The 27,533-nt window shown below is 46.2% G+C and overlaps 1 protein-coding gene across 6 annotated transcripts in view; it reads right to left on the bottom strand.

The window, feature by feature from the left end:
- Srgap3 (SLIT-ROBO Rho GTPase activating protein 3) overlaps window positions 1-27,533 on the bottom strand; it is a 221,796-nt gene that overhangs the window by 18,195 nt on the left and 176,068 nt on the right. For 4 of the 6 annotated variants that reach the window (XR_012911600.1, XR_012911602.1, XM_075983261.1 and 1 more), the window contains exons 10-17: window positions 27,384-27,468; window positions 23,576-23,603; window positions 18,636-18,738; window positions 13,531-13,591; window positions 11,096-11,173; window positions 5,908-6,042; window positions 3,193-3,298; window positions 2,770-2,997 (exon numbers count right to left, since the gene is read on the bottom strand). Coding sequence is in view for 3 of the 6 variants with exons in the window: in XM_075983261.1 (XP_075839376.1) it covers window positions 2,770-2,997; window positions 3,193-3,298; window positions 5,908-6,042; window positions 11,096-11,173; window positions 13,531-13,591; window positions 18,636-18,738; window positions 23,576-23,603; window positions 27,384-27,468 (824 nt within the window). In the remaining 3 variants the exon portion in view is untranslated. Of the gene's footprint in view, window positions 1-2,769; window positions 2,998-3,192; window positions 3,299-5,907; window positions 6,043-11,095; window positions 11,174-13,530; window positions 13,592-14,647; window positions 14,679-18,635; window positions 18,739-23,575; window positions 23,604-27,383; window positions 27,469-27,533 lie in introns of all 6 variants that reach the window. The other 2 variants (XR_012911601.1, XM_075983259.1) reach the window with 1 other exon arrangement.

Raw genomic sequence — 27,533 nt, 5'->3', positions numbered from 1 at the left:
TTTATAAAAAAACAGGCCTAGATGAGAGCAGGAGAGGGGACCAACATAGAATGATCTGGATGGCTTTTAATAGGAGGTGACATTTACGATGCCATTAAAAAAAATAGCTTTAGGCAGCTCAGCTGGTAGTGTCTAGCATGTCCAAAGGCCTGCCGTCTCTCTCCAGCATCACACGAACCCGGCCTAGTAGTGCATGCCTGTAATTCCAGCTCTCAGTAGGTAACGGCTGGAGGATCAGAAGCTCAAGTGAGCTTCGGCTATATAATGAGTTTGGGGCCAGTCTGGGCTACCTGAGACTGTTTTTAAAAGAACAAAAAGAGATAGAGACTATATTGTGAAAAATTCCCCATTGCCACCAGGATTAGATCCAAATCAAGGGCATCAGAACCGGCCTCCAGCTGACCTATGCAGCCTGGCACCTCACCACCCCCCGTCACACACCCCACCCTCAACAACCCGAGACTCTTTTCACTCTGCTGAGTGCTGCAGGCCTCAGACTTTCTTGCCCTAGTCCTCTGTGAACTGGCCCCAGTTTAGGTTGCTGGCTTGGATCTTTCTTTACCTCCTTGGGAAGTCTTTCCTGGTGGCCTGTGATTGGCTCAGGGGCTCCCTCTGAACTAACTTGACTCTGGTCCTCTTAACACTCCTCCCACTGAAGCTACTCTACCCCAGGCACCATCCCTGCCACCTGAAGATCTAGTCACCAGAGGATGCTGGGTGGAGGGGGTGGGCACTGCTGAACGAATGGATTTGATCCCTACACTGAGACCTTCAGACCTTCATTTCCGTTTTCAGTTTTGAAAATACTTTCAAAGTGACCATGTGATTGCTAATTTTCTAGTCTCATAGGAAATGAAGAAAAGTGTCAAAGTGGTGAGTGTGTATTGTGCATGTGTAAGTTGTGTGTGTAGCTTCTCTTTATGCCGAAACTGTGCTTTTCTAGCTGCATGTGGGTCCTTTACAGTGTTAGGACAGAGAGCTGTGACCAGAGGCCACTGTGACCAGACACCCTGTGGCCCTTCATGTCTGTTTGGAGAAGAATGTGCACTGAGACAGACAGGCTTCTTTGAAGCAGTTGCCTAGTCACCCTAGAGAATGGGGGCAATTGAAGCGTCCAGGCATCCTTTAATCAAAAGCCCAAATTCCCACTGGCCATGATAGATCAAGTCTACAAACCCAGCACTTATTGAGGCAGGAGGAGCACAAGTTCAATACCAGATTTGGCTAAATGGTAAGACTCTTTCAAAAACACCAAACTAAAATGTCTAAGTTCCCTGCAGGCACCTGGCAGAAAGACTTAAGTGTAGTGTTGTGTTGACCGGGGTTGGGGACAATGTAACAGCTGGAACATCTGACTTGTCTCAAGCAGTATGCTTAGTAATTTTCTCTTCTCTGAATTCACCCAAATTTTCCCTCTTAATTAAAAACATAATTGGTAGAAAAAGCATACAAATTACACATTTGTAGGATATCGTGTGATCATTCAATAGATACACAAATTGGGTGATACTTAATTGAGGCAAACATACCTGTTTCCTTAAACATTTACCTTAAAATAATTATTTGCATGCGGGGTGGAGAGTGGGGGGGATGTGTGTGTGTGTGTGTGTGTGTGTGTGTGTGTGTGTGCAGGTGCCTGTGGAGGGCAGAAGAGGGCATCAGATCATCTGGAGCTGGAGTTCAGGCAGCTGTGAGCTGGGTTCTGGGAAATGAAGTAGAATCCACTATAAGAACAATTCATATCCTCAGCTGCTGAGCCATCACTCCAGCCCCAACATGGATCCTTTTTGTTCTGTTTTGGTGCTGAGGCTCAAATCAGGATCTCCCACACAGGAAGTATATGCTTTACCACCGGGCTATGTTCAGAACCTCTCTGTCATTTTTTTTTTTCAGCGCAAAAACTTCCCTTCACCCTAGTTTCCTGCAACATCTGGAATGCTAGCGCTGTCTGTGGTCACTCTTTCACTACAATTTAAACACAAAGTCGTCTTCTTTCTCTCAGGCTTAGCTTGGGGAAGGCAGCCAGGCCTGGACCCAAAAAGGCTCTTAACTGTTTCTCCTGATACAGGGAGTCCTAACAGCTAGGAGAGTTACCACTAATGATCGCTGACCTGAGGTGGGACATTGAGACAAGAAGCTCTGGAAGAGAGAACTCCTGGATGGGAGAGGTTGGTGACAAGGGTATCACTTCAGCCGTTGAGGTCCATTATGGGGACACCCACTCTTCTGCTTCCTGAGATAGGCCTCACACATGGCCAGCCACCATGTTATGAGAGCTCCTCAGACTCAATTGGAGCCCCCAGAACAATTCCTGGGAACTTCCTATAGGAACGTCTGGGAAAGAGAAGCTCTTCTTCTGTTGGGGATGCAGAGAATGGGAGACGAAGCTTAAGGTGCTCGCCGGCTGCCTCCTGACAGCCATGAAGTGAGATGCTGAAGCCAGCACAGAAGTAAGCAAGGTCAGGGTAGGAAACTTCAGGGCCAGGTCCTGATAACAACAGCCAAGCCTCTGCACCCAGCTACATCTGATGACACAGTTAAGTCAACGCACGTTTGGCTTCAGCTATTTGAAAGTGTGTTTTATTCCTTGCAACTTACACAATCTTCGCCGATGTATCTGTTGCTCACGCGGGACTACAGCAAAGTCTGCGTGGAAAACTGTGTATGGTATACGGACCCTAGTGTAATGAGAAAACTGGAAGGCTTCTGACTGTTCCTAACAACGATAGGATGGTGCTAACGGTCATATTAAGAGGAAGGGTGCCTTACCAGTACTCTTCCCCTCCAGCCATGCATTTTTCATACACGGGTCCCTCTAGCTCCCGCGGGCTGGGGAAGATGGCTTCATGGTGGATGATGATGGTTTTGATGACTTCATTGACATGCGCCTGGCAGGATACAGGGTCCTGCCCATCAGGGATATGCATGAGGGTGGGCCCGAAGCAGATGGCCAAGTTGTAGGGATCCATCATGTTCTCATCACTGTACTGGGAAAGGCTAGGAGAGAGCAGGTACCCACCGTTCACCCAAAAGGCAGATCCTCCCCCATGCTTTCTTCTGTGGGGGAAAGTGGGATGCCACACAAATGCAGGGAGCTCCTGTATTCTGATTTATCACAGTAGCGTTTTTAAGAGCCTTGGGACACCCCTCCCCCAGGAGGCCAGTCGGAGGGCTCCCCGGGCCAGTACTCACTGATTGAGGAAAGCAAAGAGGTATCTCATGACCACGATGACCACGCGGGGCAGGGTGATGAGGATCTGCTGGATTGGGTGCACCCTGTCAGCTGGGTTCTCCAGTTCTGTAAGGCACAGAGGGTTCAGGATGCCTGTTACCCTTAAAGCAAGGCAGCAGATATCTCTAGACCCCACCTTCTCTATCAGTTACAGGGACTTGAGCTGGTCTAGAAGACCATGGAGAAATCTACAGAGAGGTACCTGGAACTCCGGTAGCAGAAACTCTGGAGCAGCTAGGGACTGCTAGGAAAGAGTATCCTGTCTGAGGATCAAGGGAGTGACACGAACCCCAGAGTGGACATGTGACATCCAAAACTGATGGCTCTAAAGTGTTCTGGTAGAGGGACCGACATACGCTGCTGTATGGTCTCAGATAGTTTACGTTTCTGTCATTGGCAGTCTTGGAGTCCTGATGACACAGGCAGGGATGGGGGTTTAGTAATGTGTGGCAGGCACCAGCCACAGCATAGGCCTGGCACACCACAGTCACTCAGAAAAGAACAGTGCAAACACAGGCTCCTTGAATGACTTATTGACGAGATGGCTTGGCACATGCCAAGCATCTTACCTGGGATTGGTTCTCAGGTGAACCTTAAAGAGCCAAATGCTGATATCATGGCCTGTGAGACAGAGCAGGACCTATAGAGTTGACAGCCTGGAACTACAATCAGCGTGATGCCGATGATGTGTGTCCAGCCAACATGCCACAGGTCAGTGATGTTTTCCTCACAGAATCCCAGCTCCCTAAAGCCACTGCTCTCCTCAGCAGTCAACATGGCAGAGCTACAGACAATCTTGCCTGCTTCAACTCCTGGCCACGGTTCTCCCCCGGGGTCTGAAAACTATCTGGAGACACACCTCTCTGGGAGGTGTTATTGCCAAAGTTGGAATGCTTGTTTCCTGACAAGGCATTGCGTGGGATGTATAGCTAAAGGAAGCCCATTCTGGCAGCAGCCCCCATATGCCCTGACTGTGGATCATGTGCAGAGAGATGTTGTTTGCCTTAAATTTCAACAGGGTTATTGATCCCTCTAGCTCACCTTCAAGACCTGGCTGGAGGAAGTTTCACCCAAGTAAGATATTAGTCAGTATTTTATGCATAAATTCCACTGCCTCTTTACAAGTCCTCCAGACCCACCTGTCAGTCATCCATGCCAGGTACCCCCTCTTTGGTTATTAACTACATTGTATTTTTTTAGATTTAGATTTAGTTATTATATATACAACGTTCTGCCTGCAGGTCAGAAGAGGACACTAGATCTCATTCTAGATGGTTGTGAGCCACTAAGTGGTTGCCAGAAATTGAACTCAGGACCTCTGAAAAAGCAGCCAGTACTCTTAACCTCTGAGCCACCTCTCTGTTTTTTTTTTAAAGAACTTTTATCATTCTGTTATAAGAAAAAATGGACAATCCTTTGTTATAACTAGGAAAGAGCATACAAATATGTAACGGCGGGGCTATGTTCTAAGACATGCCGAAGGCAGGGAACCAATCTGTACCATATCCTTTAGCATACACACCTTTGGGAAAATTTACCTCATGAAATAGACACAGGAAGGTACTAGCAGTCAACAATGAATGAGAACAGTTAGAGCAGTGCATGGGATGAAGGTCGCTTAAAACTTAGTATTTCTAGGATTTCCTATTCAAAACCCCGCACTGCAGTCAACTGGGGGATAACTGCAACTCTGGCAATCAAGAGCACAGAAGGGGAGCTACTGCTCAACAAATGCAAGGGGTGCCACTAAACGACAAAGGCTTTCAAAGATGACCCTGGCGATTGCATTTGGACAGAGGTTGATGTGTGAAGGATTCTCTATGCCATACTCAGAGCCGTAGACAGAACAGAAGAGACCCTCTCACCATGAGACTTTGGTCAGGCACAGTCATGATCTATGCTGGGATTTCCCTCCTTATCCACTCATTGTCCTGCACAAGGTTCTGAGTTATGGGGATCTGGTCTAATGATACTGGCTAAGTCAGTGACATGGAGTCTTTGTGTACTGGGATTTAGAGTTTGGTTTAGAGTTTGGCATAGATCTTAAAAGATGAGCAGGAAGGAAACACTGAGAAATGTGGTGAACAAAGAAAGAAAACATGAGGGCTTAAGCATGGCCTTCCTTCTCTCCCATCCCAGGAACTGCCAGTATCTCCTCCATCAGTCAAGCACTCTTATGACTAGCGGGGTAAAGATGATCTCCCAGGCAGTTGACTGTCACCATTTCTCTTGTCTGCTGACCTGATCCCTAAGCCTTCCACAGATTCCTACCACCCAAAGACAAAGCTGTGGGGTCCTTCAAAGACGTTCATACCTACTTGTCTTGCAACTGTACCAACCTCTTGCACCATGCACTGTTGACCCAAGGGGTCCACTGTCCCCAACCCTTCCAGGTCTTCCAGTGTCCCCTCCTCTTGGAAGGCTTATCCACATCCCCTGCACAGGTCTACTCTGACCCCAGGCTCCTCTATACCTCTTCTCTTAGCTCTGTTGTACATGAATGCACCATGTCCATCAGTCCATTGTGCTATCTATACAGCTGGGTCTTGGAGCACTCTGAGGACCAGACTTCTCTCATAGTGTCCCTCTCCCGTGCCTGGCAGGATAAAGAGCCAGCCCTGCAACTTCTGTAAAGACCTGTGGGGCAATGGGTTGTCCACCTGGAAAATACTTACTAATAGTAGATATCAAATCTTGAAACCTTTCCTTAGGAAAGAGTGGGTTTTCCAGGCCTCGGAAATACAGCTTTAAAACACCAGCGACTGAATTGATATCTCGCTCATTTTGGTCATCCACGAGGGGGTCTTCACCTGTGTGGAGACAATGGTTTAGGCTGGTGAGGAAGGAGAATCTCTTTCCAACACTGGAGGTGACCTGGCCAGCCTGGATAGGAGGGGAAAAGGATGGGGCAAGCCTGAGAACCTGTGATCCTCAGTCTCTGCATGCTTTGAATTTATTATTAGAAAATGTTCAAATCCCCAGAAAAGAGATAAGCATCCAATCATGCATGTTGATCCCCTTTTATTAATCCCTCTCCTGAGTTTTCTCTTTATCATATACATCATGGCTCAAAGATTAGAGAACTTTGGACATCATAACACATTTCTCTTAAGAATCAGGATATTCTCAGCTAACAATGATAACTTTATCTAAACCAAGAAAGAGACAATCCTTCCAAAAATAACACTGTACACAGCCCACATTCAAACTCCACCCACTATGTCTGTCATGGAATTTTGTTTTTAAAATACAAGTGCTATTCTGAGTTCCCACAATTCATTTGGTAGTTGGCAGTTGTTCTTTTTGTTTGTTTGAGGCATGGTCTCCATGTATCCCTGGATGACCTGGAACTTGGGACAATCCTTTTGCTTCTGCTCCCAAATGCTGAGATTTAAGGTGTCCCGCCAGCGTGCCTGGCTTGAAGGCCGGCCACCTTTTTGGTTTTATAAATATAAAATAAATGCCAATGTTTTTTGAGTGCTAAGTTTGTGTTTGATGATGTACTCCTTTCTGTCTTGTAGCAGACAGGACTACCTCATATTCTGGCTTTCTCTTGTTTTCCTCATGACCTGATTCAGGTTGACTACTTTGGGTAAGAATATAGAGACACATATGTCGTGTGTGCCCTGCTAGTGGTGACACAGACGCCAGGTAAGGTGGTAGCCTTTTTTTTTTCTTTAAACACCACAAAGGTATTTCCTTTTTGTAACAAACATGAGACCTGCAAAGTAAGAATAGAAGCCCTACCTCTCTAAGCCTGTCTGAGTCTCTGTGGTCAGCATGACACACCCCGTGGAGTCAGTCTCCAGTAACGGCTCTCATCTTGTTACCCTGGGAGCTCACTGATTCAGTGAGACTGGCTGGTCAGGGAGCTCCAGATAGCCACTTGCCTGGGCTCTCCAGCAGTAGAATATCAAGAACTGCTATGCCTGGCTTCTATGTGGATGCTGGGCATCTGAACTCAGGCCCTCATCCCCTCAGCCCCCAAAAGTTTAAAGTTTCTCAGCAAGAAGGTCCAATTTTACCCTTTCCCTAACACCTTGTACATCACCATTTTCTTAGTCTGACTTGTCTATTGTGTTTCCTTCTGCGGCAGATAAACAAATGCATGTGCAGTCAGGATTCCCGACAAACAAGTTGCACATTTGTGGATTCAACAAAAGCTAATGAACATATTTTCAAGAGAAGGTTGCCTCTGGGGTTTAGGGAAATGGGTCAGCGGATGGCTTGCTACACAACATGAGCTCCTGAGTTTGATCCGTAGCATCCATATAAAAAGACAGATTTGGTAGTGTGTGCAATCCAGTACTGAGGAGGGGCAGAAAGGAGAATCCCTGAAGCTCATAGGCCAGCTAGGCTAGCCAACTGGCAAGCTCCAGATTCAGTGAGAGGCTGGGTCTCAAACACATGCAGATGAAGAAGAAAGACATTTAATATTGACTTTTGGCCTCCGTGTGCATTACACACACAGACACACAGACACACACACAAAAGAGATTCTATTGCACTCAACCCATGCAAACTTGGTTTGTTTGGGTTTTTGTCTCTCTTCCCTAAACAATGGTTTACCCACCACTTATATGGTGTTTCTATTGCGCTGAGCATCGTGAGTCATCTACAGAGGATGGGTGGATGTATCTGTGGTGTGGGTCAATAAAAATGCTACATTTCAGAAATACACTTGAGCACTGTTGGTTTCCTGTCTTCTAGTGGGGTTCGTGAGCCAGCACCCTACACATGGGGACAGGTGTCTGTCTTCTTTACTGACCCCTACTTCTTCCCCAGAATGCCATTCACTCCTACAGAAACTTATTCCTTAGCTTCAACAACAAATCCTGGAAATCTCTCAAATTACTTCCCAGAAGTCTTCTTCCTTCCTAATGGTGGTGAAGAACCCTGTCACATAGGGAGGCCACACTCCACTCACTTGACCTCTTATAGGTCTTGAACTTAATTATTAAATTATAGTTATTACCTCAGCTATTTGTATATGTAACAAGGCACACACCTGGAAGTCAGAGGACAACTTGCAGAAGTCATTTTTTCTGCCATATGGAACCCAGGAACCAAACTTGGGTCATTAGGCTTAGAAACAAATGCTTTCATCCATAGAGCCATCCCACCAGCCCCACATTTGACTTCTTTAAGTCGCCTGCTGTGATAAACACTGCCATGGGGAACACCCTGCATGTGTGCATTTGTATGTCTGGAGGCAGGTCTCCCCGCAGTTCCTGGAAGTGGGCACACTGGGTCATCTTGGGTGTGGTTTCCCTCACTGGAGTCACATCTTTGTACTCCTGCTATGACATTCTCTTAAGAAGGCCGTCTTCTCCAGCTCTGCCCATGGCATACTGCCCATGGCATTCTGGTCTTCCAGGATGTGGGATGGCCAGTGAAGGGCTTGGCCCTAGAGCCAGGGATCAAGATGTCTGAATACTTTCCTTAAATAAAAAAAAAAGCTGAATTTCCAGTTCTGCTGTGGCAGTAAGCTAGGCACTATGAAGATAAAGGTAGACATTTGATAAGTGAGCTTCTTAGGACACAGTGGGTCCCTCCTTTGCAGGACACTGTCACTGGCCACCTATCCTCATCAGCAATTCTGAGGAAAAGGGACGCTGCACTCAGCCAATCATGTGTTTCCATCCTGCCTTACCACCTCTGTGTTATATCCTTGATTAATTGAAGTGGGAAAGTGGAGGGGGACAGGAAAATATATGGCTGATTCTTCCTATTGTATAAGTTGCCAAAACAAACCAACAAAAACAAAAAACAAAAACAAACAAAAAAAACACCAAAAAACAGTGCATTGGAAAAACAAAAACTATTTTAGAAGTTTTTCCAACTTTCCTAAGAAGTAGCTTCCTTTATACATAGAAACATGCCAAACTTGGTTGTAGGTTCTTCCTCCCAGACACCACTGTAAAGCCCAATGGAGAGTCACCAGTAAGCAACTGTAACTCAAGATGAGCAGCCTTTATTCACAGGTTATCAGCTTGATATACCTAATGTTATATGGGAAGAGGAAACACTTCCATAAGCTTGACCTTAATTAGTGATTGATGTGGAAGGGCCCAGTCCATTGTGGGTGATGCTACTTCTGGTAGGTGATTCTGGGTTGTCTAAGAAAGCAGGCTGAGCAAGCTAGTAAGCAGCATTTCTCAAGGGCCTGTTTCAGCTCTGCCTCCAGGTTGCTGTTTTGGGTTTCTACCCTGGTTTCTCCCAGTTGATGGAGTGTGACCTGAGAGTGGTAAGATGAAATAAATTCTTTCCTTCTCAAGTTGCTTTTGGCCATAGTATTTTATCACAACAATAAAAATCCTAACTAAGACAACAGGGTCTGGGAGGCCCAGGATGGTAGCTCATGATAACCTGGGCTATCTGAGACTCTATCCCAAAACGTAATGAAAAGCAGCCTGGGAGATGGCTTAGTTGATAAAGTTCTTGCCATGCTTAAGGGCTTGAGTTTAATCCCCTAAATCCATCTGTATAAAAAAGTCAAAAAAAAGTATAAAAATAAAACAAACAAAAACCAGTCAAGCACAATGGCATGCCCTTGAAATCCCAGTGCTGAGGAGGTAAGGTCAGTCAGGTCCGTGGGGCTTACTGACCAGCCATCCTTTCCTAGTTGATGAGTTCTAGGCCAGTGAGAAATACCCTGACTTAAAAAACAAGGTGGCAGCTATGGATGACACATCTGTACTGTAGGGCAATGCTCATGTACCCTGTAAAGATTGGTCACTTGTATCAGTTTAATAAAATGCTGACTGGCCAGTAGCCAGGTAGGAAGTATAGGAGGGGCAACCAGACTAGGAGAATTCTGGGAAGAGAAAAGGCAGAGATGCAGTCACCAGCCAGACATAGAGGAAGCAAGGTGAGAATGCCTCACTGAGAAAAGGTACCAAGCCTCATGGCTAATCATTGATAAGAATTCTGGGTTAATTTAAGTTGTAAGAGGTAGTTAATAATAAGCCTGAACTAACAGGCCAAACAGTTTATAATTACTATAAACCTCTGTGTGTTTCTTTGGGACTGAAGAGATGTGGGACCAGGTGGGACAGAAACTTCTGTGCATTCCTCTGGCCTCCACAAGCATACCAGCTTTGCACATTCAAACACACACACACAACCACCCTACACATATAAATGCATATGTATACCTGTACATACATACACTCACACAAACATGTAAACACACATACACAGTATGTGGAAAGTCAGGCATGATAGCTCACACCTGTAACCTCAGTAGTTGGAAAGTAGAGACAGGAGTATCAGCAAGAGTTTAAGGCTAGCCTAGACACTATTTTAAAAATAAATAAGATCAAGCAATAAAACTATCAAACACTAATATGGGTGGGGCCAGAAGCTTTGGGATTTTAGAATTTTGATGTCTTGGGAATGAGCTCAACTATCTACATAAAAATCCACCTGAGTTTGCACCCACAGCGTGATGGTAATTTGACAAGGTATAATTTGTGTGTATACATCTTGACTATGGCCCATGAGGGCAAGTGTGAAACTTCTCACTTGTGTCTAATGCCAACACTCAATATGTTTGTATGTAGAACGTGGGATTAAGATGTTCATCATGCAGTAAAGGGGGAAGGGGAAAGAGCTGGATGTTTAAAGGAGAACTGCTAAAAAGGAGTTTGGGGTTTGCCAGTTTCTGTGGGGTAAACACTCCCAGTATGGCTGATTTCCAGCTACCATCACTATGTTGTGGAATACAAAGTTAAGAAAAGGATGAACACACAGCTCTTGAAAGCCAGCGTGGGCCCAGGGCCCCTGTACACTACTGGCTCTGAGACATGTGTTAACCCTGGCTTCTCCTGACCATAAGTGAGGTGGTCAGTCCACACTCACCTCTCTCAAAGGAATTCTTGATGTCATTGACTTCAACTTGAGACCCTGGAACTCTGAATATTCCCTGCTGCTGGAGTCCTAAAAAAGAAATAACAACACAAGCAAACAGTAAATGTAAATAACACGAGGCCTAGACTTCATGTGGCCAAGGGACTTATTGACAATTCTCTCCCGTGTTATCTCTTTCTTTTCCCATCTTTTATAGTAGCCATTCCTGGTGACAAGCTCTTAGTTGAAACTTCAAATGAGCCTTGACGATGAACTACAGCTGGCAACTGGCCCAAATACTCAGATACATGCAGAGTCTCATGCCTTGAACTTGCTCCTGGGTCTGAAGGAAAATGCTATTAACTATTCCTTCCCTCCCACATGGGTAATCTCTGGCCTTTAGAAAACCTAAACTTCAGAGTACATCCTGGCCTGGGATTGGGGAGTCAGAGAGTTTGAGGCATAGCTCAGTGGCAGAGTGCTTTGTCTTGTGGACACTAGGCCCTGGGTTAGGTCCCCAGTGCCCAAAATCAGTAAATACAATAAACTGGTTAGCTCCTCTTAATATGAGCAGAATTGCTCATATTACAGTTCCAGCATTTTCAAGACTAAAACTGAGGCAGGAGGATTTTACAGAGCTCAAGGATAGCCAGGGCTACAGAACAACACCCCTTTCCAAGAAAGAAAAAATAAAAAAGTGTGAACTCAATGTTAAAAAGCAGCATGGCTGCTCACTCTTCCTTCCTTCCTTCCTTCCTTCCTTCCTTCCTTCCTTCCTTCCTTCCTTCCTTCCTTCCTTCCTTAATCTATTTCTCTTTCTTTCTTTCCCTCCTTCCTTTCTTTTCCTTCCTTCCTTCCTTTTCTTTCTTTTCTTATTTTTTAGCGTTTCTAAGAAACAATAGCAAAGCAGTGGAGTCCCTGATACCCTGCAGCTCTGAGGACCAAACAGTGACCCACACAATTGTAGGAACCAGAGGGCCAGCCTCTCTCAAATGGAAATTACTGCAGACACTGGGTACCTTTTCCTGTCTTAGTTGTCTTAGGTAGAACAATTCTTCATGCTACAATTTATTGTTTCCCCTTAAAAGTAAGGATTTAGTGGACATTTGGCTAGGACATATAATGCGCTTTGGTTGTTAGTTTTTGGGTTTTTGCTTTGTTTTGTTTTTGTGTACTCTTTAAGCCTTCCACACTAAGGCTTAGCCACTAGAAGACCAGGGGCTGACACCATGAGCTTCTAAAACTCCTTCATGTGTCATGCTCACTGCTAAACAAGGTATGCACACGGATAGTAAGTTGTGACATGATATGCCCAGGCTGACCTCGAACTTACTAGGTAGCTCAGGCCAGCCTCCAACTCTCGGTGATCCTTCTGCCTCAGTCTCCCTAATGCTGAGATGAAAGGCATATACACCCACAAGTGTGGCTTTGTTTAGTATTCCTACCACCCCAGAGTCATCTCCCACCCTTCTGGGACATTATCCCTAACCACCACTGCCATTCCCCACTCTCCCCACCCCAGCTGCATGGATGCTCTCCTTGGGGCTCTTCTCCCATTTTGGTCAAGCAGCCTACCCCCAAAGTCACTGTCTATACTTCTTTTAACTAGTCATATGGTAGAGTTACTATGAGGCATGATATTACAGTCTATTATATCCATGAGCTACTATATTTAGTGGCTCAAATAACAACAGCTTGAAAATTCAAGAAAAAGTTGTATCTCTATTAGATATGTATAGATATTGTTTTACTAGTCCCAAACAATATTATTATTTCCAGAGCATTTACAGAGGACTTGGTCCTATCTGTCTCTCTGCGTGACTCACTGGCTATGGGAAGAATACATGGGTGGTGGGTAAAAGCCATAGCATTTTATACACTGGACCTTAGCTCTGCTGATCTGGCTGGCAGTCTGCAGGCCTATATCTAATCCCTAGAGATGCCAAAGGGTGACTACAATTCTTTTTTCTGCTGTTGATTTCCTTGCTTTTTCCAGAATGTTAGGCCTGCAGGGACGACAAAGTGTTTGCCTCTATTGCTCCTACATTCCTCACAGCCCAAATGGATCCTGTTACATTCTGAGGTGAATGAGTAAGTTAAACACAAGTTCTCCATAGTTAACAAATTCCCGACACCATTCCCTTCATGGAGTTCACAATCTATCAACCTGATTGACTGTAAGTGAGGACAGAGCTGGAATAGTCTTTCTGTCCATGTCATCAGTACTGCCCCATGACCAGATGTGCTGGGCCCCTCACACAACCTTCCTTCTCTCACCCCGGACACAGACATGCAGACTCCAAAGACAGCATTCTGAGTAACAGCCATTCCCTGGAGCAGAGCGAGGACAGAAGTCTTCCAAGGTGACTGAGAATATCATTTTCTCCCAGAACAGTCCAGCACTATTCCACAGTGAACTGAACACACTGAGCTGAGACAGCGCTTACCATATAAATTGATGAATCGGATACAGCTCTCGACTACAAGTGGTATAGCCTGTCCTGAATCCTTAAGGAAAGACAAAAAAGAAAGTGAGTTTTATCAGGCTTGGCATCCAACCACAGGAAAGACATCGCAAACACAATGATCAAGTCAAGCCAGAAGATTAGTACCACGTGATTAGTAAGAAACCAAGCAAGGAACTGCTAACTCTAGTCTCCAGGAATAGTTACCATACAGCCTTCGGTTAAGTGCAGAAGAAGGCATAGCTAGGATTAATTCAAAGAAATGCTCTCTCTTCTTACCCATCTGGCAAGGAACTGGGCTCAGCTTGACAGGCACACTGGGGGCAGGAGAGATGGAAGCCAGTGTGTGGAGGTGGCTGGAGTCTGACCTTGAAGGATGACCTGCCTTCTCCCAACTACACTTAGCCCAAACTCAGCATCTTTTCCTGGGGCTTGGGGATGAAGAGGCAGGATCAATGCCTTTCCCCATTACTGAGGTTGTCCTGTGTCAGAACTGAGAACACATTTTGGGTGAGGAAGCCCTGTCCCTTACAAGCCCTGGGAGGCTCAAAGAAGGGAAGGTGAATCTTAGTCATAATGTCTCAACTATCCAGGTATTTTGCTTAACAGTAAGCATGGTATGTGGAGAAGTTCTAGTAGATGCTAATATCAGACATTGGCCATCTGATGGCCAACTTCAATTGAAAAGACTTAATGGGATGCAATTTAAATAGTTATGCATAGAATGTGAAAGGACATTCAATCACACCTTTCTAGATTAGTCTACAGTTCCTAGGGTTGGGCAAGGTCAGGGTTTTTTTCAGAGTCCTAAAACTGGGTGGACTGTGTTACTTTACATCATGATGTTAGGTCACATCATGAGTATCATTTAAAAAACAAAACAAAACTTTCTTTTAAAAGGGCCATATTAGATCACGAGCCTCCCCAGAAGGCTAGTAACTTGGTGGGCTCTTGGCTCTGCCACACCCCCCACCTGCTGATGCTGCATCTGGGGAGAGGATAAGAGACAGGCCCATCAAGCAACGGGGAATGTGGACCTTCTCTAGAAGGCTTTGGACCTACTATTTGCATGGGGCTCATGGGCCTAGCTAGTAAATACCTGGTTCCTGGTTCGAGCATTTCTTCTTCCTCTGATAACAAAAAAAGAAACAGGCAGCAAAGCAGGAGAAAAAGAAAAGATTATGCAGGAGTAAGATCAGTTAGAGTATGCAGATCCTTCAGAGTCCGTGAATGCCAAAACGCAATGGCAGCCAGCAATGGTCCTGGTGCATTTGCCCATCAACCTGCCCACGGGGAGAAACCTCAGCCTTGGGGCCTCCTAGGACTTCTGAAGCAGTCCCCAGCCAGCCTTCCAATAGGCTGCCCAGCCTCTTTCTCAGATAGCAGCAATTCCTTGTCAATATGTAAGAAATGTGTGTCAACCTTGTTCCCAGATCCACGTCTATTTTCTCCTCAACACAAGGGATTCACCAATGAGCGAGAGTTCACTGAAGACCTATAAGGTTAGCCCGTTTGCCCACAGAAGGGATCTTTCATGTCTTTTGTAAGTTGGCTCCTAGAATTCATCTCTGGAATCCTCAATTCTTGGATAGATGTTCTACTTCATAAGATCTCCTTAGACAGGATGCAGCAGGTTGCATCAGATTCCAGACTCCAAACATACCCAATACCCTGATAACCTTCTCTGAGTGGAAGCGTGGCTCTGCTCCTCTTTCTAAACCCCTTACTGTCACCCTGGCACCGAAATTCTCTAGGAACACAGAAGCTGGTAAGAGTGGAGATGAGGGAGAGAGTAAGTTGGAACACCTTAGTGACTTTGAGGGTGCATTGAAGCCTTTGTCCCCATGTTGAGAGAGCCTGCCCGACTTTTCTGGTCACATGGACAGTGACTCAAGGGTCTAGGTGGGAGCTGAGTCTCACACAAGCTCAGTGAAGAAACCAAGCTGACTAACGGACACATGCCTTCCTGGGGCACAGTATGCCCAGTCCTGCCATCTCAACAACTGGGATCTGAGTCGCTCTGATGTCAGCTAAACCCTGAACCCAGTAACAGCCTGGGACTCGTGAGATGGTGTCCTAAAATTAATAATAGAGCAGGTTTAAACAGTGCCAGGCGTGATCTAGAAACATGCATGCATCAGCTCACTCTGTGCTCTCCTAAATCCCCAGGGTGATTACTCACATTTCGCAGGGCAAGAATGGGGACCCTCCCCCACCCCCACAGTGGATCTTCAGGCTTTACCACGGACTATACTATATAAGTCTGAGAGGAAATAAACACAGAGTTTTTGATTTTTATAAGGGGCTGGCTCAGGAAGAGCCCAGGAAGTTCAAAAGTCTAACTCCACAGATACTTCTCTATAATTGATGTGGGGCTTCTCTCTTTGTCCTGCCTAGGTGTCATAATCGGCAGCATCACAGTGGGATTATTTGATCAAAACTCCTCTTATAGGCCTGGATTGTCAAAGCCGAGGACTCCGCTGTACATTCAGACAGTGTGAGAATTAGGATAGAAGCTGAAATTCTACTCTTGGCAGTTGAAGGAGTGGCTACAGATGCTGCCCTTCACTCTCTGGACTCCGGGATTCTTTAGAGTAAGTCTGTGTCATATGGAGCTTTGGCGAGTTTGCTCATAGTAGGTCCACAGCTGAAGTCCTCACTGATTGGAGGCAGCCTAAGTGCAGAGGGAGTATAAAGACACGCTCTTGTGTTCCACCAACCACCTTCTCTTCCCTAGTCAAATGGCTATTGTTCTTCCAAGTATTCTGCCATTGCCTCCCACAGAGCTGGCTCATCCCTCTTTGGAGATTTTCCTCAGAGCCAGTTGACCAGTATCACTGTACCACACTTCCTTTTGCCATTTCATCCCTTCAATGGTGACACAAAGCTATGCTTCAACTGAAACATGTGCGTGCCATAGTGATGGTGGTAGGAGGGTATTTATGTTCGTGTGTGTGTGTTAGCATGTGCATGTGGTCAAAGGTCAACCTCATGTGTCATTCCTCAGGCACCAGCCACCTTGATTTTGGGCCCTTCAATTAGGTTAGGCTGGCTAGCCAGGGAGCCACTGGTATCCACCGGATTCCTTAGTACTAGGATTCCAAGTGTATGCAACCATTCCCAGCATTTTAACACAGGTTGTGGAGACTATACCCAGGTCCTCATGCTTGCATGACATGCCTTGTAATTACACTATCCCCGCAGCCTTGGGGTGTGGAGGTTTTAATTCTGGTGGACCAAAGTATCCATGCTAGCAGGAAGTTTTGGCCCCAATGATAAAGGTTGTGTAACAGGCTCTAAAGAAGATTAGCCAAACACTACTGGGCATGGTGATGTAGTAGGATAGTAAGATGGCTTCCCAAAGTAACCACCTGAGGGGCAAACAAACACTCATGGAGTCAAATAAGGTCTAAAGTGTTGGTCGGGTGCATGGTCAAGTTGCTTTCTAATCCCACTACGAAGATACTCAGTTCCACTAAAGATGTGATCTTTAAACAGTGTCAAGTAAGAGTCAGCTCCTTCCATGTATACAGACTGATCTCCCATTTCCAGAGATCAGAGAGACTCAGGGACAAAGTCCCCATGTCAGATCTCACTGCATCGTTCCCTCCTCGGGGACTCCTGTCCTGCTCCTCTCTTATTCCTCCTCATCCTTTCAAACCCCTGGCAATGTCACCTGGGTCCCAGCTCACAGCTCTTCTTGCTCTGAATTGCAATAGCATGTTCCTGCGGGACTTCTCATGTGCCTCCCCCTGCACTCTTGGCCCCTTGCTAGGCTCTGTAAAGACGGGAAATGACCAGCCAGCTCCTTTGCAGCCTGGAGAATGGCTCAGCCAGGAGCAAGGGGGAGTGAGAGGGGAAGGAGAAGACAGAGAGGTGATGAGGAAACAAAGCATCATTCTGACACAGCCTCACCTGCCACAACCCACTGAGTGGCTCTCTATTGTCACACAGTTCCCGAGGGACCTCTAATTTGGGGCCTTCAGTCCTACGAGGCATCCTAAGGCATCCCCCAACTGTCCCAGGGGAAATCCCTCTTCTCTTTCTCTTCTGTTCTGAGGACTCAGTCTACAGGCAGAGAGAATCCTTTGATCTAGGATGGTCCTGCCTCCCCAATCCATCCCTGAGGCTGACATCTGCGTGTCTGTAGGCCTTCTCTGTCCTCCAGGTCTAACTGCACCCTGCCAGAGAACAGAGGACAGAGAGCTGGTGCATGGGGCAGCCCCTGTAACTCCCAAATCATCACTGATGCCGCGAGACTCCACCCTTCCCCTGACCTACACCAGCCCTTTTTTTCTGTAGAAATTGTCTTCACTGGCTGGGGGCGGGGGGAGGCTTTCAAATAACTGGAGAAGGCCTCCCCTCCTCTTTCTCCAAGAACACATCTTGACTCTAACACCATCTTTGCCTTATTCAATTTGATCCTGAACGACACTGGGGGGTGAGGACAGAAAAAAATAAACCCACTTAAGCTGAAAGATTTAAATATTGAGCCTAAGCTCAATGTCCAGGGTTAACCTGACATTTAGAAGGATTACCTCAACTCTACTCCCGCCTTTCAAATCAACCATCCAAAGCTAAATTAAGTGAAAGGAACTCTTCTTATGAAAACTCAATGGCTTCCCATGCTAGCAGAGACTCAGCTACCAAACTGTAGCTGCCTTGTATGGAGACCCACAGGAGCTGTCTTTGTGTTGTTCTCCATCAGTCTCCTGTTGTGGGGTAGAGCTGAGTGATAGAGTTTCCTCAACTGCCCTTTGGGTGTTAGGGCTGCAGCTTTGGCAGCAATGAGGCCAGTTGGCTGGGACCACTGTGCTGACTGACGGTACACCTCTTCTGTGCTGAAATGATCGGACCCCTCCCCCATGCTTCTGAGAATGATGGATGGCCACTTAGGGGCCACTGGTCAGAAGCATAATTCTCCAGTGGAATGCCGCACTGAAGCCAAGAACAGACTTCAGTGAGAAGCTAGCTCCATGGGGCCTGGCTAAGGGGTCGACAGGGCTGTTAGCTGGAGGGGATAGGGAGAAGAGAGGCTGCCATTACGTTGGACTCATTCGCGGACTCCATGGCTCCCCAGCAAGTACCTTAATGAACGCTTCCATACTGCCGTTAAAGAGCTTATGGCTATACACTGAAAGAGGCCTAGGTCTCCTCATTTTCTGTGGTTTAGGGGGAAGGCAGGGGGGCCTAGGGGAAAATGGAACAAAAGAAATCAAAAAAGCAACCAACATAAACATACCACTGGGGGAGATGCTCTTCCAACCCACAACGGGAGGAAAACACAAAACACAGCAGGGAGCCTCTGGCCTCCAACACACTGGTTTCCCAAGTTCCATCTGAAGGGCCTCTGGATGTTTCAGGTCTTAGTTTACCCACAATACCAAGCAGGAGCAACTCTCACAAAACATAAACGCATTCTACATCACAGGGGATGGGATAAATCCAAGAAGCGCCTGCAATGCCAATCAGAGGCTGGCATCCTGCAGACCAGATGGAGGTGGGTCAGGGGAGGGAGGTGTCATCTGTAGCCCAGGAAAGCAAGAAACTTTCAAACATAACCGAGAAGATTTATTTTTGTAATTTCAGCTTAAATCTATCACCAAGGCCCAACTCCCAATGTACTGGGGGCACTGTCTTCCTAATGTCTCTTGACATTTCAAAGGAATATGACTCATGTTTATTGCATAGATCTGAGAGCCAGACAGCTAGATGCCAGGAGGCAAGCTGCAGCTTCTTTAGGATCCGTAGGTGGCCTGGGATGTTATTATCCCACTCATCAATCGAGTACATTTTTGATTGGAGCACTGTCAAATCCATGATCACACTTACCCCAATATCTTCCCATTCCACACGGTTCTATTCTATAGAAATCAGGCCTAGAGAGAGCATCACATCCACCTCTAGTCTCCTCCCCCTCCAAGCCCAGGGTTTTTGCTGTTGTGGTTGTTTGTGGGGAAGATTGTTTTGTTCTGTCTTGTTTCTTTTAATTTCAAGTCATGGGTGCGGCCCTGGGACATCTTGTCATTTCTAACTGCAGACTCATCTGCCTCGTCAGTCCTTGCCAGAGGGATCAGGTTGAAAGTGTCTTGCTTTGCTTTCAGATCTCCTTTCCCTGTGTTCTGCTGTTATCCACAGGGAGGGGAAACCTTATACCACAATCCACCAGGAACAATGAAATGGCCACAGGTGCTAGACCCGTGTCCATAGTTGCTCGCCATGCATAGACCTGGGTTGGCTTGTTTGCTCATTTCACTACATAAAACTGGCCTGATTCAGTGCTGCTGGCCTTCAGGGGGAAAGTTCTTAGAAACTGAGGAGGAAGCCCCCTTACCAAACGAGGCAGTTCATTTTCAAATGGTTTGGTTCAAACTTTGGAAGCAATAAGTACATACTCAGCCAGGCAGATAATGGTCATGTATGAGAAGCAAAGTCTTGCCCTTTCCCTATGTCTTGACTGATTTCTGTACATGGGCAAGAATCTTCTATCTGTTTTTGTTTATTTCCAAAACAGCGTCTCATATAGTCCAGGGTGGCTTCAAACTTGCTATGTAGCCAAGTATGACCTCACACTCCTCATCCTCCTGCCTCAGTGCTGGGATTACAGGCATGCACCTCCACGCTGGGTTTTATATGATGCTAGCAATTGAAGTCAGGGCCTCATGCATGTTAAGCAAGCATCCTATCAACTAAGGTACATGCCCAGGCCACAGGCAAGAATCATATGAACTGAAGAACCAATCAAGACGAATGAGGGTTGCCCTGCCTCTCTCCCGTGGGTTTATTGGTCTCATGACCCTTAGCAGTCCAGCCATGCAGGACACTCTAGCCAAGTCCTCCTAGATGGTTAAGTGTTGAGCAAGGCTGCAAACTCCAGGACATGCATGGGCAAAGACACAGTTAAGTCCAAATAGCATGCCACCCAATCAAGGGAACCAAAAGAACAACACAACCAAAAATTTGAAGAGAAACAACAGGCAAGAGTATCTCCAGCCCATCTTGGATCTGTGCGGATTTGGTTAGCTAAGTCCGTGTCATTTCCTTTCAAAGTATATTACATCTTTTTTTTTTTTTGAGGATGCATGAAATCAGGGAGGGGGGATCTCACACAGTGGATCTGCTTTTGAGTTTTCAAATGTAAAAGCCGAAAGAAATGATCATCAAAAAATGTGACACAAAACTATAGGATCCAAACTTAGGGATTAGGAAGGAGGACAGCAATGTTGTCGTAGTATTTTGGACTCCAGGGCCACTTCTTTATCTCACATTGCAGGAGCCTGGGAGGCAAAGGAGCCCACAAGAGATTAAGAAATTTGCCCACGGCCACACAAATGGGATCCTTCAAGAACTGGGAGTTGAATGTAGTTCTTCCTACTAGAGGCTCCAGCACAAATATGAAGTTGAGAGAGTGATTTTGCCAACTGTCTATTAAGTTCTCAAGGCCGGCAAGAGTGGGGATCTTGGCACAGGTACTAAAATACAGAATCAAAAGCTCCAGGGCACCCAGTTTTCATTAAAAAACTCATAAGAGTTTCTGGGTTTTGTTCTTTTAATTTTTTTATGGAGTAGAATAAAAGGAGATAAATGTAGAGTATGCTTCCCCGTTTTCTCTGCCAAACCCAGGGTGTAAAAGAAAATGAAGTCACAATGGTCGTCCTTTTGCCGTTCCCCCCTCCCCCACCACGGTGCACTGGGCACTGCCTGGAATCTCTGACAAGGAAACATAGCTATCCCAACTTTGAACAACATCAAATCTGTGTCGACTTACGGGAATGCTGGGTGGGGCACAAAGTGGGGAGCAGGGGGACAGCTCAGCCAAGGAAAGTGGGGCAGCCTAAGCCTTCCATCTCTTCTGCCGCTCAGATGCAGAGCAAAAACAAAAGGAAGAAAGAGAAAAGCAGGGAAGACAGGAACAGAGACAGCCACAGAGGGGAGGGCGAGGAAACCAGAGACCAATGTCCCCTTTCAGCCTCTCAGCAGGAATAAAACTAGCACATGCTGGCAACATAGGCGTGGCCTCAGAATTAGTCTGTGACAAAGAGCAAGTGATTGAGAATTTCCCTAAACACCCAACAGATGTGGGTATCAGCATCTAAACCGGTGGCAACACTGATGTTCGAGGGCGGGTAAGCTCTTGGGCGCTATGGTTGGAAAACAGGGGCTGGGTCGTATCTGATGGTGATGCTATCAATTAGTTCCCTCTACTCAGGACTAGTGCCTCTTGTCAACCTGGTGAAGGAGGCCAACCTCTCTTCAAAGCATGATTAACAACTGATGTTTACATCCCGTACTTGGTCACCTTTTAGCAATTCTTCAAAATACATTAGCACATCTGGTCAGCCTAAATCCCAGGGCTAGGATGTTCTGAGGCCATTCAAAACTATGGCTCATAAGTGTGAGAAAAGGGCCATTTGGACGAGGGCAAGAGGAACTTGGCCGAGGGACCCTATCTGATGATGGTCCCAGATGACTTTGACTGTGTGTGAGAATCTACAGTTAGCACAGCCAAGGTGCGGAGACATTGCCAAGGGCCTCTGAGACTTAAAAACGCTTTCAAATGGACAACGAGGTCCACAAGTTTAATAATGAGTCAGAAAGTATCTGGTTAGGTCTGCAATTTAGGACAAGATGCCTAAGTGGAGATCCAACCTGAACTTGGATTTCCCAGGCCCTAGGTCAAAACAGGTGAGGAAGACAATATTTCAGGGATATATATATATATATATATAAAGGAGGGGTGAACCTGAGACCTGGACAAGAGATCTAATGTGGCTCCTCCCCCCACCATCCTCTGGAGCAATCTCCTTCTCCCTGCATCTTGGAGATCAGGAGGCAATGAGCCATGGCCCAATTCTTCCCACTTTGGTATAAAACAGAGCTTTTGTCCTCTTAGAGAATCTCTTATCCGAAAAAAAAAATAGTAACAAATTTGGGTTCCTCAAAAGTGACCTGCACATCTGCTTTTCCACATGTGGGAAGGTCCTTGTCTGTGAATCATCTCAGTGTTCCCAAACTGCCTGGGCCCAGAGGAACAGCTGGATTCCTGGAAAGCCCTAAACCTCCACAGCTTCTCAAGCCTTGGCCACGCCTACGTGCTTCCCCAGGAGCAGGGGAGAGTTGAAGGGTCATCTTTGCTCTTGCCAAGTAGGACAGCTTTTCAGGATTCTGAGCCATCGGGGAGAATTTGTTTGGAAGGAAAGAATGTCATTGGGTGACTGAGCCCCATTGACTGAGGGAAGAAGTAGCTCCCAACTAAAAATTAGCCACAGATGATAAACGGCAGACCCCTGGGCCACTGCTAGTTCATGGTGAAAACTCAGACACCAGGGCAGTGCTGGCTGCTGAGGCATCTGAAGCCTAGGAAAGGCTGAAAGCTGCTGAGTGAGTGTTCACTGGCTCTGATGTGCTCAGCACATAGGGAGTTGCAGAGGGAAGCGTGAGTTGCCTATGTGACTGGCCTCACCAGCCCATCCAAGTTCCCACTAAATTTCAAGCCAAATATGACGGGCAGTGCAGGGAGGGAGGGCGTAATCCGGGCACACGTCCATGTGTATGCAGCATGCGCGTGACCGACCATCTGTGCACAAAACCAGCCAACCCCAAAGCCTTAGCAACTGAGGATCCAGGGTGGCCCTGGATGACCTATAGGGCAGTTTGGGCAGTGGCCATGTAACAGATCCAAGTGAAGAAAACAGCTGTCCTACAGCCTGTGGCTCCTGCTAGTGACTTTAGATACCCTGGAATCAACTACCCTCTCACCGAACAGGGGCATGTCCCCACGGCCCCAAAGCAGCTATGCAAGCACCCTCCTTGTGGCCGGCCTTTGCCAGTCTAAAGCGAAAACAAGCAATGTTGCCTCAGTAGCCACGGAACCCTCCCCCGCTACCCCACCAGCCCAGAGGTGGTGAAAACTATCCAGCTTCCTAGCTCCCAAGAGGCTACGTTCACTTTACACATCTACCCACCCACTGCATCCTCTCAGACTCCAAGCAGCCAATACAAGGACACAAGATTCCCCAACTCTCACCTGGTTGTGCCGCACTCTGCTCTCTCCCCTGGGGAAAGAAAACAAAATTGCATGTTGGTGTTTAATTGGCTTTGGTTGTTTTAGCCAGAGAACTTTGTTTCCCCTTAAAATGACGACAATATCAGAAAGATTTCATGTGCCCATCCTACAGTTGTTCTTTATCCAGCCTCCTGCCTCCTGCCCCAGGCAACTGCTGATTTCTCTGTCTTTGCAGGATTGATAGGCATTTCCTAGAAAGAAAATCACTCTCCTTGTGGTTTCTCTCTTGAATCTGACTTCTTTATCTTACCATAATCTGTCTGTGGTTCATCCATAGATCATGATTCAGAAGTTCGTTTATTTTTTATGGCTGAATAATATTCCAGACCGCAGTTTCCTTACCTACTTATCAATAACTACCTTTTGTGTAAGAGGTTCCTTAAAGTTTGAAGCATTGTTTCCTGTATGGAAACGCCTTAAGTAGGAGGGCAAACAGAGTAGGTTCAGGAAGCCACTGAAACTGAGCAGATTCACTAGGCCCCAAACTAACTGCAGAGGGTTGAAATGCAGCGAAAGACCCATGAAGGGCAGATGAGAATTCAGGTAAAATAGGCAAAGCTGTTCCGTTTGCTCATGTGTCTGGGGTCTGCTGCTGTGGGAGTCCACAGAAGTGCATCTGTTCCACCTTGACCGAATATGTAGGGGCCCACAGAAGTGTGTCTGCTCCACCTTGACTGAAGGTCAGAGAGTTTAAGCCTATCTGGCTCTTTCAAAGTTATTGACAAGAGGTCTGACTTAAGGTGTGGCTACAAATAAGATATCTTGATCTAAGATGTGGTTACTTGGTGTTTTGGATATTGAGATGATCCACAGAACTGGATCCATTCCACCCTGACCAAAGGTCAGAGAATTCAAGCCTATTCCTGCTTTTTCAAGGCTATGACAGGAGGTTTGATCCAGGGAGCGGCTGCCTACAGGACGTAAGTCTAAGGTATAATCGCTGCATGCCCTGCATAAACAACAGAACTCAGGATATAGTGGCTTGATGTTTCAAGTATTGAAGCAAGTATTTATTTGCTCTGTTTGTTTTTTGTGTCATGTTGAAGTAGTCTTTTGCCTTCTTCCCCCCTTTTTGGATTGGAGTATATAAGCATATGGAAAATGGAAAATAAATGCAGGCATATTCAGTATTCACTGAATTGCCCTCCTGGTTCACACTGTCAAAGGGATGCTTTGGAGAAACAGAGGCACACAACATCATAAAAACAAAACAAAACAAAAAATCCAACCAAAGAAAAAAACCATCAAACCAACCAACAAAAAACCCAGCTTGAATCCTTTTGCATATTCCCGGGGGACTATATTTCTCATTTGTTTTTAACATTTCCACCTCATCCCTCTCAACCTGAAATAGCTCTCTGCTGACAGGAGAGGACCAGTGAAGTGGCATAAACACACACTAAGCCTACACATAGATGATGATCTACTGATTAAAGACTCAAACTGCTCAGATAGGGGTAAGGCGACTCCAGCATTAAAATTTAGAAGAGGCCTGGCATGGCGGTACACACCTTTGATCCCAGCACTAGGGAGGCAGAGGCAGGGGGATCTCTGTGAGTTCAAGGCCAGCATGGTCTATGCAGCAAGCTCCTGGCTATCCAGAGCTACATAGTGAGATCCTGTCTCCACCTAAACAAAAATTCAGAAGAATGGATTTGATGAAGTTCTGAGCTCCGGCTGGCCCTGCTCAGCTCAAATTCTCCTGGCTGTGTCACTCAATGCCCTAAGAATCCACAACATACCTTTGTTAGATCATAGATATGTAAAATGACCAGCGATCTGATGTAAACTTACTCGGGTTTCTCTGCTTTGAGTAATTCGGTGCTTTATTAACTTTAGTTTGTAAAAGTGTATCAAAGACAAGCATGGTGGCACATGCTTGTAGTTCCTAGAACTGGATCAAGAATTCAGGACTATCCTTGAATTCAAGGCTACATATCAAGTTTGAGGCCAGCCTGGGCTACATAAGACCCTATCTCAAAAGAACAAAGTAATGTATAGTCACTAACTGTGGCATACCATACTAATATAAGATGTGAATAAAGGGGAGTTGAGGATGACCATATGAGAACTCTACAATTTTTCAACTTTCCTGTAAATTAAAACCCATTCTAAACAAAACACTCATTTAGAAGAAGACAGTCTTGGCTAGAACTGACCAGTCTACCAAGATCTTTCCCCATTGTCAATGGAAGCACACTGGGCTGCTCTATGTCTGGTGTGCTAGGAAACACCCAAAGGGACTTCTTAGGTGCCTCTTAGCCATTTCTCCATCTCTCAAGCAATGTTTCCCTAGAGACATTCTTGCCAACCAGCTCAAAACTCAGAAAGCAGACATCAGAGTTTGCATCTCAGAGTGAGGCATGGTTGACAAAACCTGGAAAAACAAACGGACCAGGAGCCATGTCAGTCAAAATGTTATGATTGAATTAAGGCCATGCAGACAAGGGTAGTAATGGGTTAGCACTCATAACGAAACAGGGAAGAGAAACCTCTCTACACCACAGACCAAGAATCCAACCGGGACCTTGGGTTTTTTAAAAAGTACCTGGGTTCTAAACCTAGGAAATCTAATTTCAAAACACTAGTAGCCACCAAATCACATGGGCCGCCCCCCTCCCCCTTTCAACATTGGCCCAATACTGAGATGTCAGGATGAGCAGAACAGATAAAGGAAAAGCTCAATGTAGCTAACTCCTCTACATCTGCAATCCTAGAACTTTGCAGGCCTGAGGCAGGAGGATTACAAAGTTAAAGTAATGCTGACCTATATAGGAAGAACCATATATATAGAAAAGCAAAGAGAAGGCAGGTATGGGGGTGAGAATGAGGGTGTGTGTGTGTGTGTGTGTGTGTGTGTGTGTGTGTGTGTGTGTGTGAAGGAATCAGATCAGTGATTGTTTGGAGCAGAGAATGGAAGGACTGACTACAAAGAGACATAAGGACATTCCTGAGGCTAATGGAAATGTTTTATATACCAAGCTGGGTGGTGTTTCCACAAAGAGACTCAAAGACAGCAGGAACAAGCTGGAAATTTTAGAAGGCACAAATGTGCCTAGCCTGGCAGGAGCACACTAAGGGAAGGGAGGATGTTGGGCAGGGTCAGGGAAGCAGGCAGTGGGCCTTGTGTGCTCTTGGTAGCTGGGTTTTACTCCAGTGCCATTGGAAGATCCTGGGTGACTTCAAGCCTAGTTTGCTGGTCTCCTGAGGACTAAACTGTAGGGATAAGTCCAAGTCCAGCCCATTGGGGGCGTGTTCGCCTCAGGCTAATGTTTACCTATAAATCTGCTGGGCGTTCGCCCAGCCGCCCCTTCTGCTTCCTGTTCTCCTCTGGAACCGTGGTACTGTAAGTCTATTTCTACATTAAAGCTGTATATATTTTTTACAATCTGTCTGCATTCATTTTACGCCGCTACACTTGGCCCCCAACAACAACAAACATCACTAAACCCTATCATGTATGTATTTTTCATCCATGGACCTAGAACCTTGGTGAGGCCCTCCCATAGTTCCTCTGGTATGTGCTGATTACCTGTGTCCTTGGATCCCCACCTCCTACTTATAGCATATCCACCACTTGGCCTTGCCCCTATGCAGACACATAGGACCCCCCTCCCAGCCCCTGAACCAACGTGGTTTTCCCTGCCTAGCTACACAAGGGTTCAGCATCAGGTACGCCCCTGGCCAGCACTAGGTGTCTTGACCTGAAGTGGCTCGGTGACTCTGGCTATACGGCCGTCCCCCTTGGACTCTCTCCCATCTGACTTACCTTCACCCAGTGTCTGCTTGAGTAAGTCATGCTTGGCTTGCAGCTTGGTGATAAGGTTACTGCCATTCACATATTCTTTAAATTTCTGTAAAACACACAGGCATAAGGAAGTTAAAGGTCACACAACCAAGTGATAACAGGGTCTCTAAC

This window comes from Microtus pennsylvanicus, chromosome 8 (genome assembly GCF_037038515.1).
Source record: "Microtus pennsylvanicus isolate mMicPen1 chromosome 8, mMicPen1.hap1, whole genome shotgun sequence".
In the NCBI taxonomy this organism is placed as follows: Eukaryota; Metazoa; Chordata; class Mammalia; order Rodentia; family Cricetidae; genus Microtus; species Microtus pennsylvanicus.
Note: the sequence above shows the minus strand (reverse complement) of the source record. Positions and strands in the feature narration are given on the sequence as shown.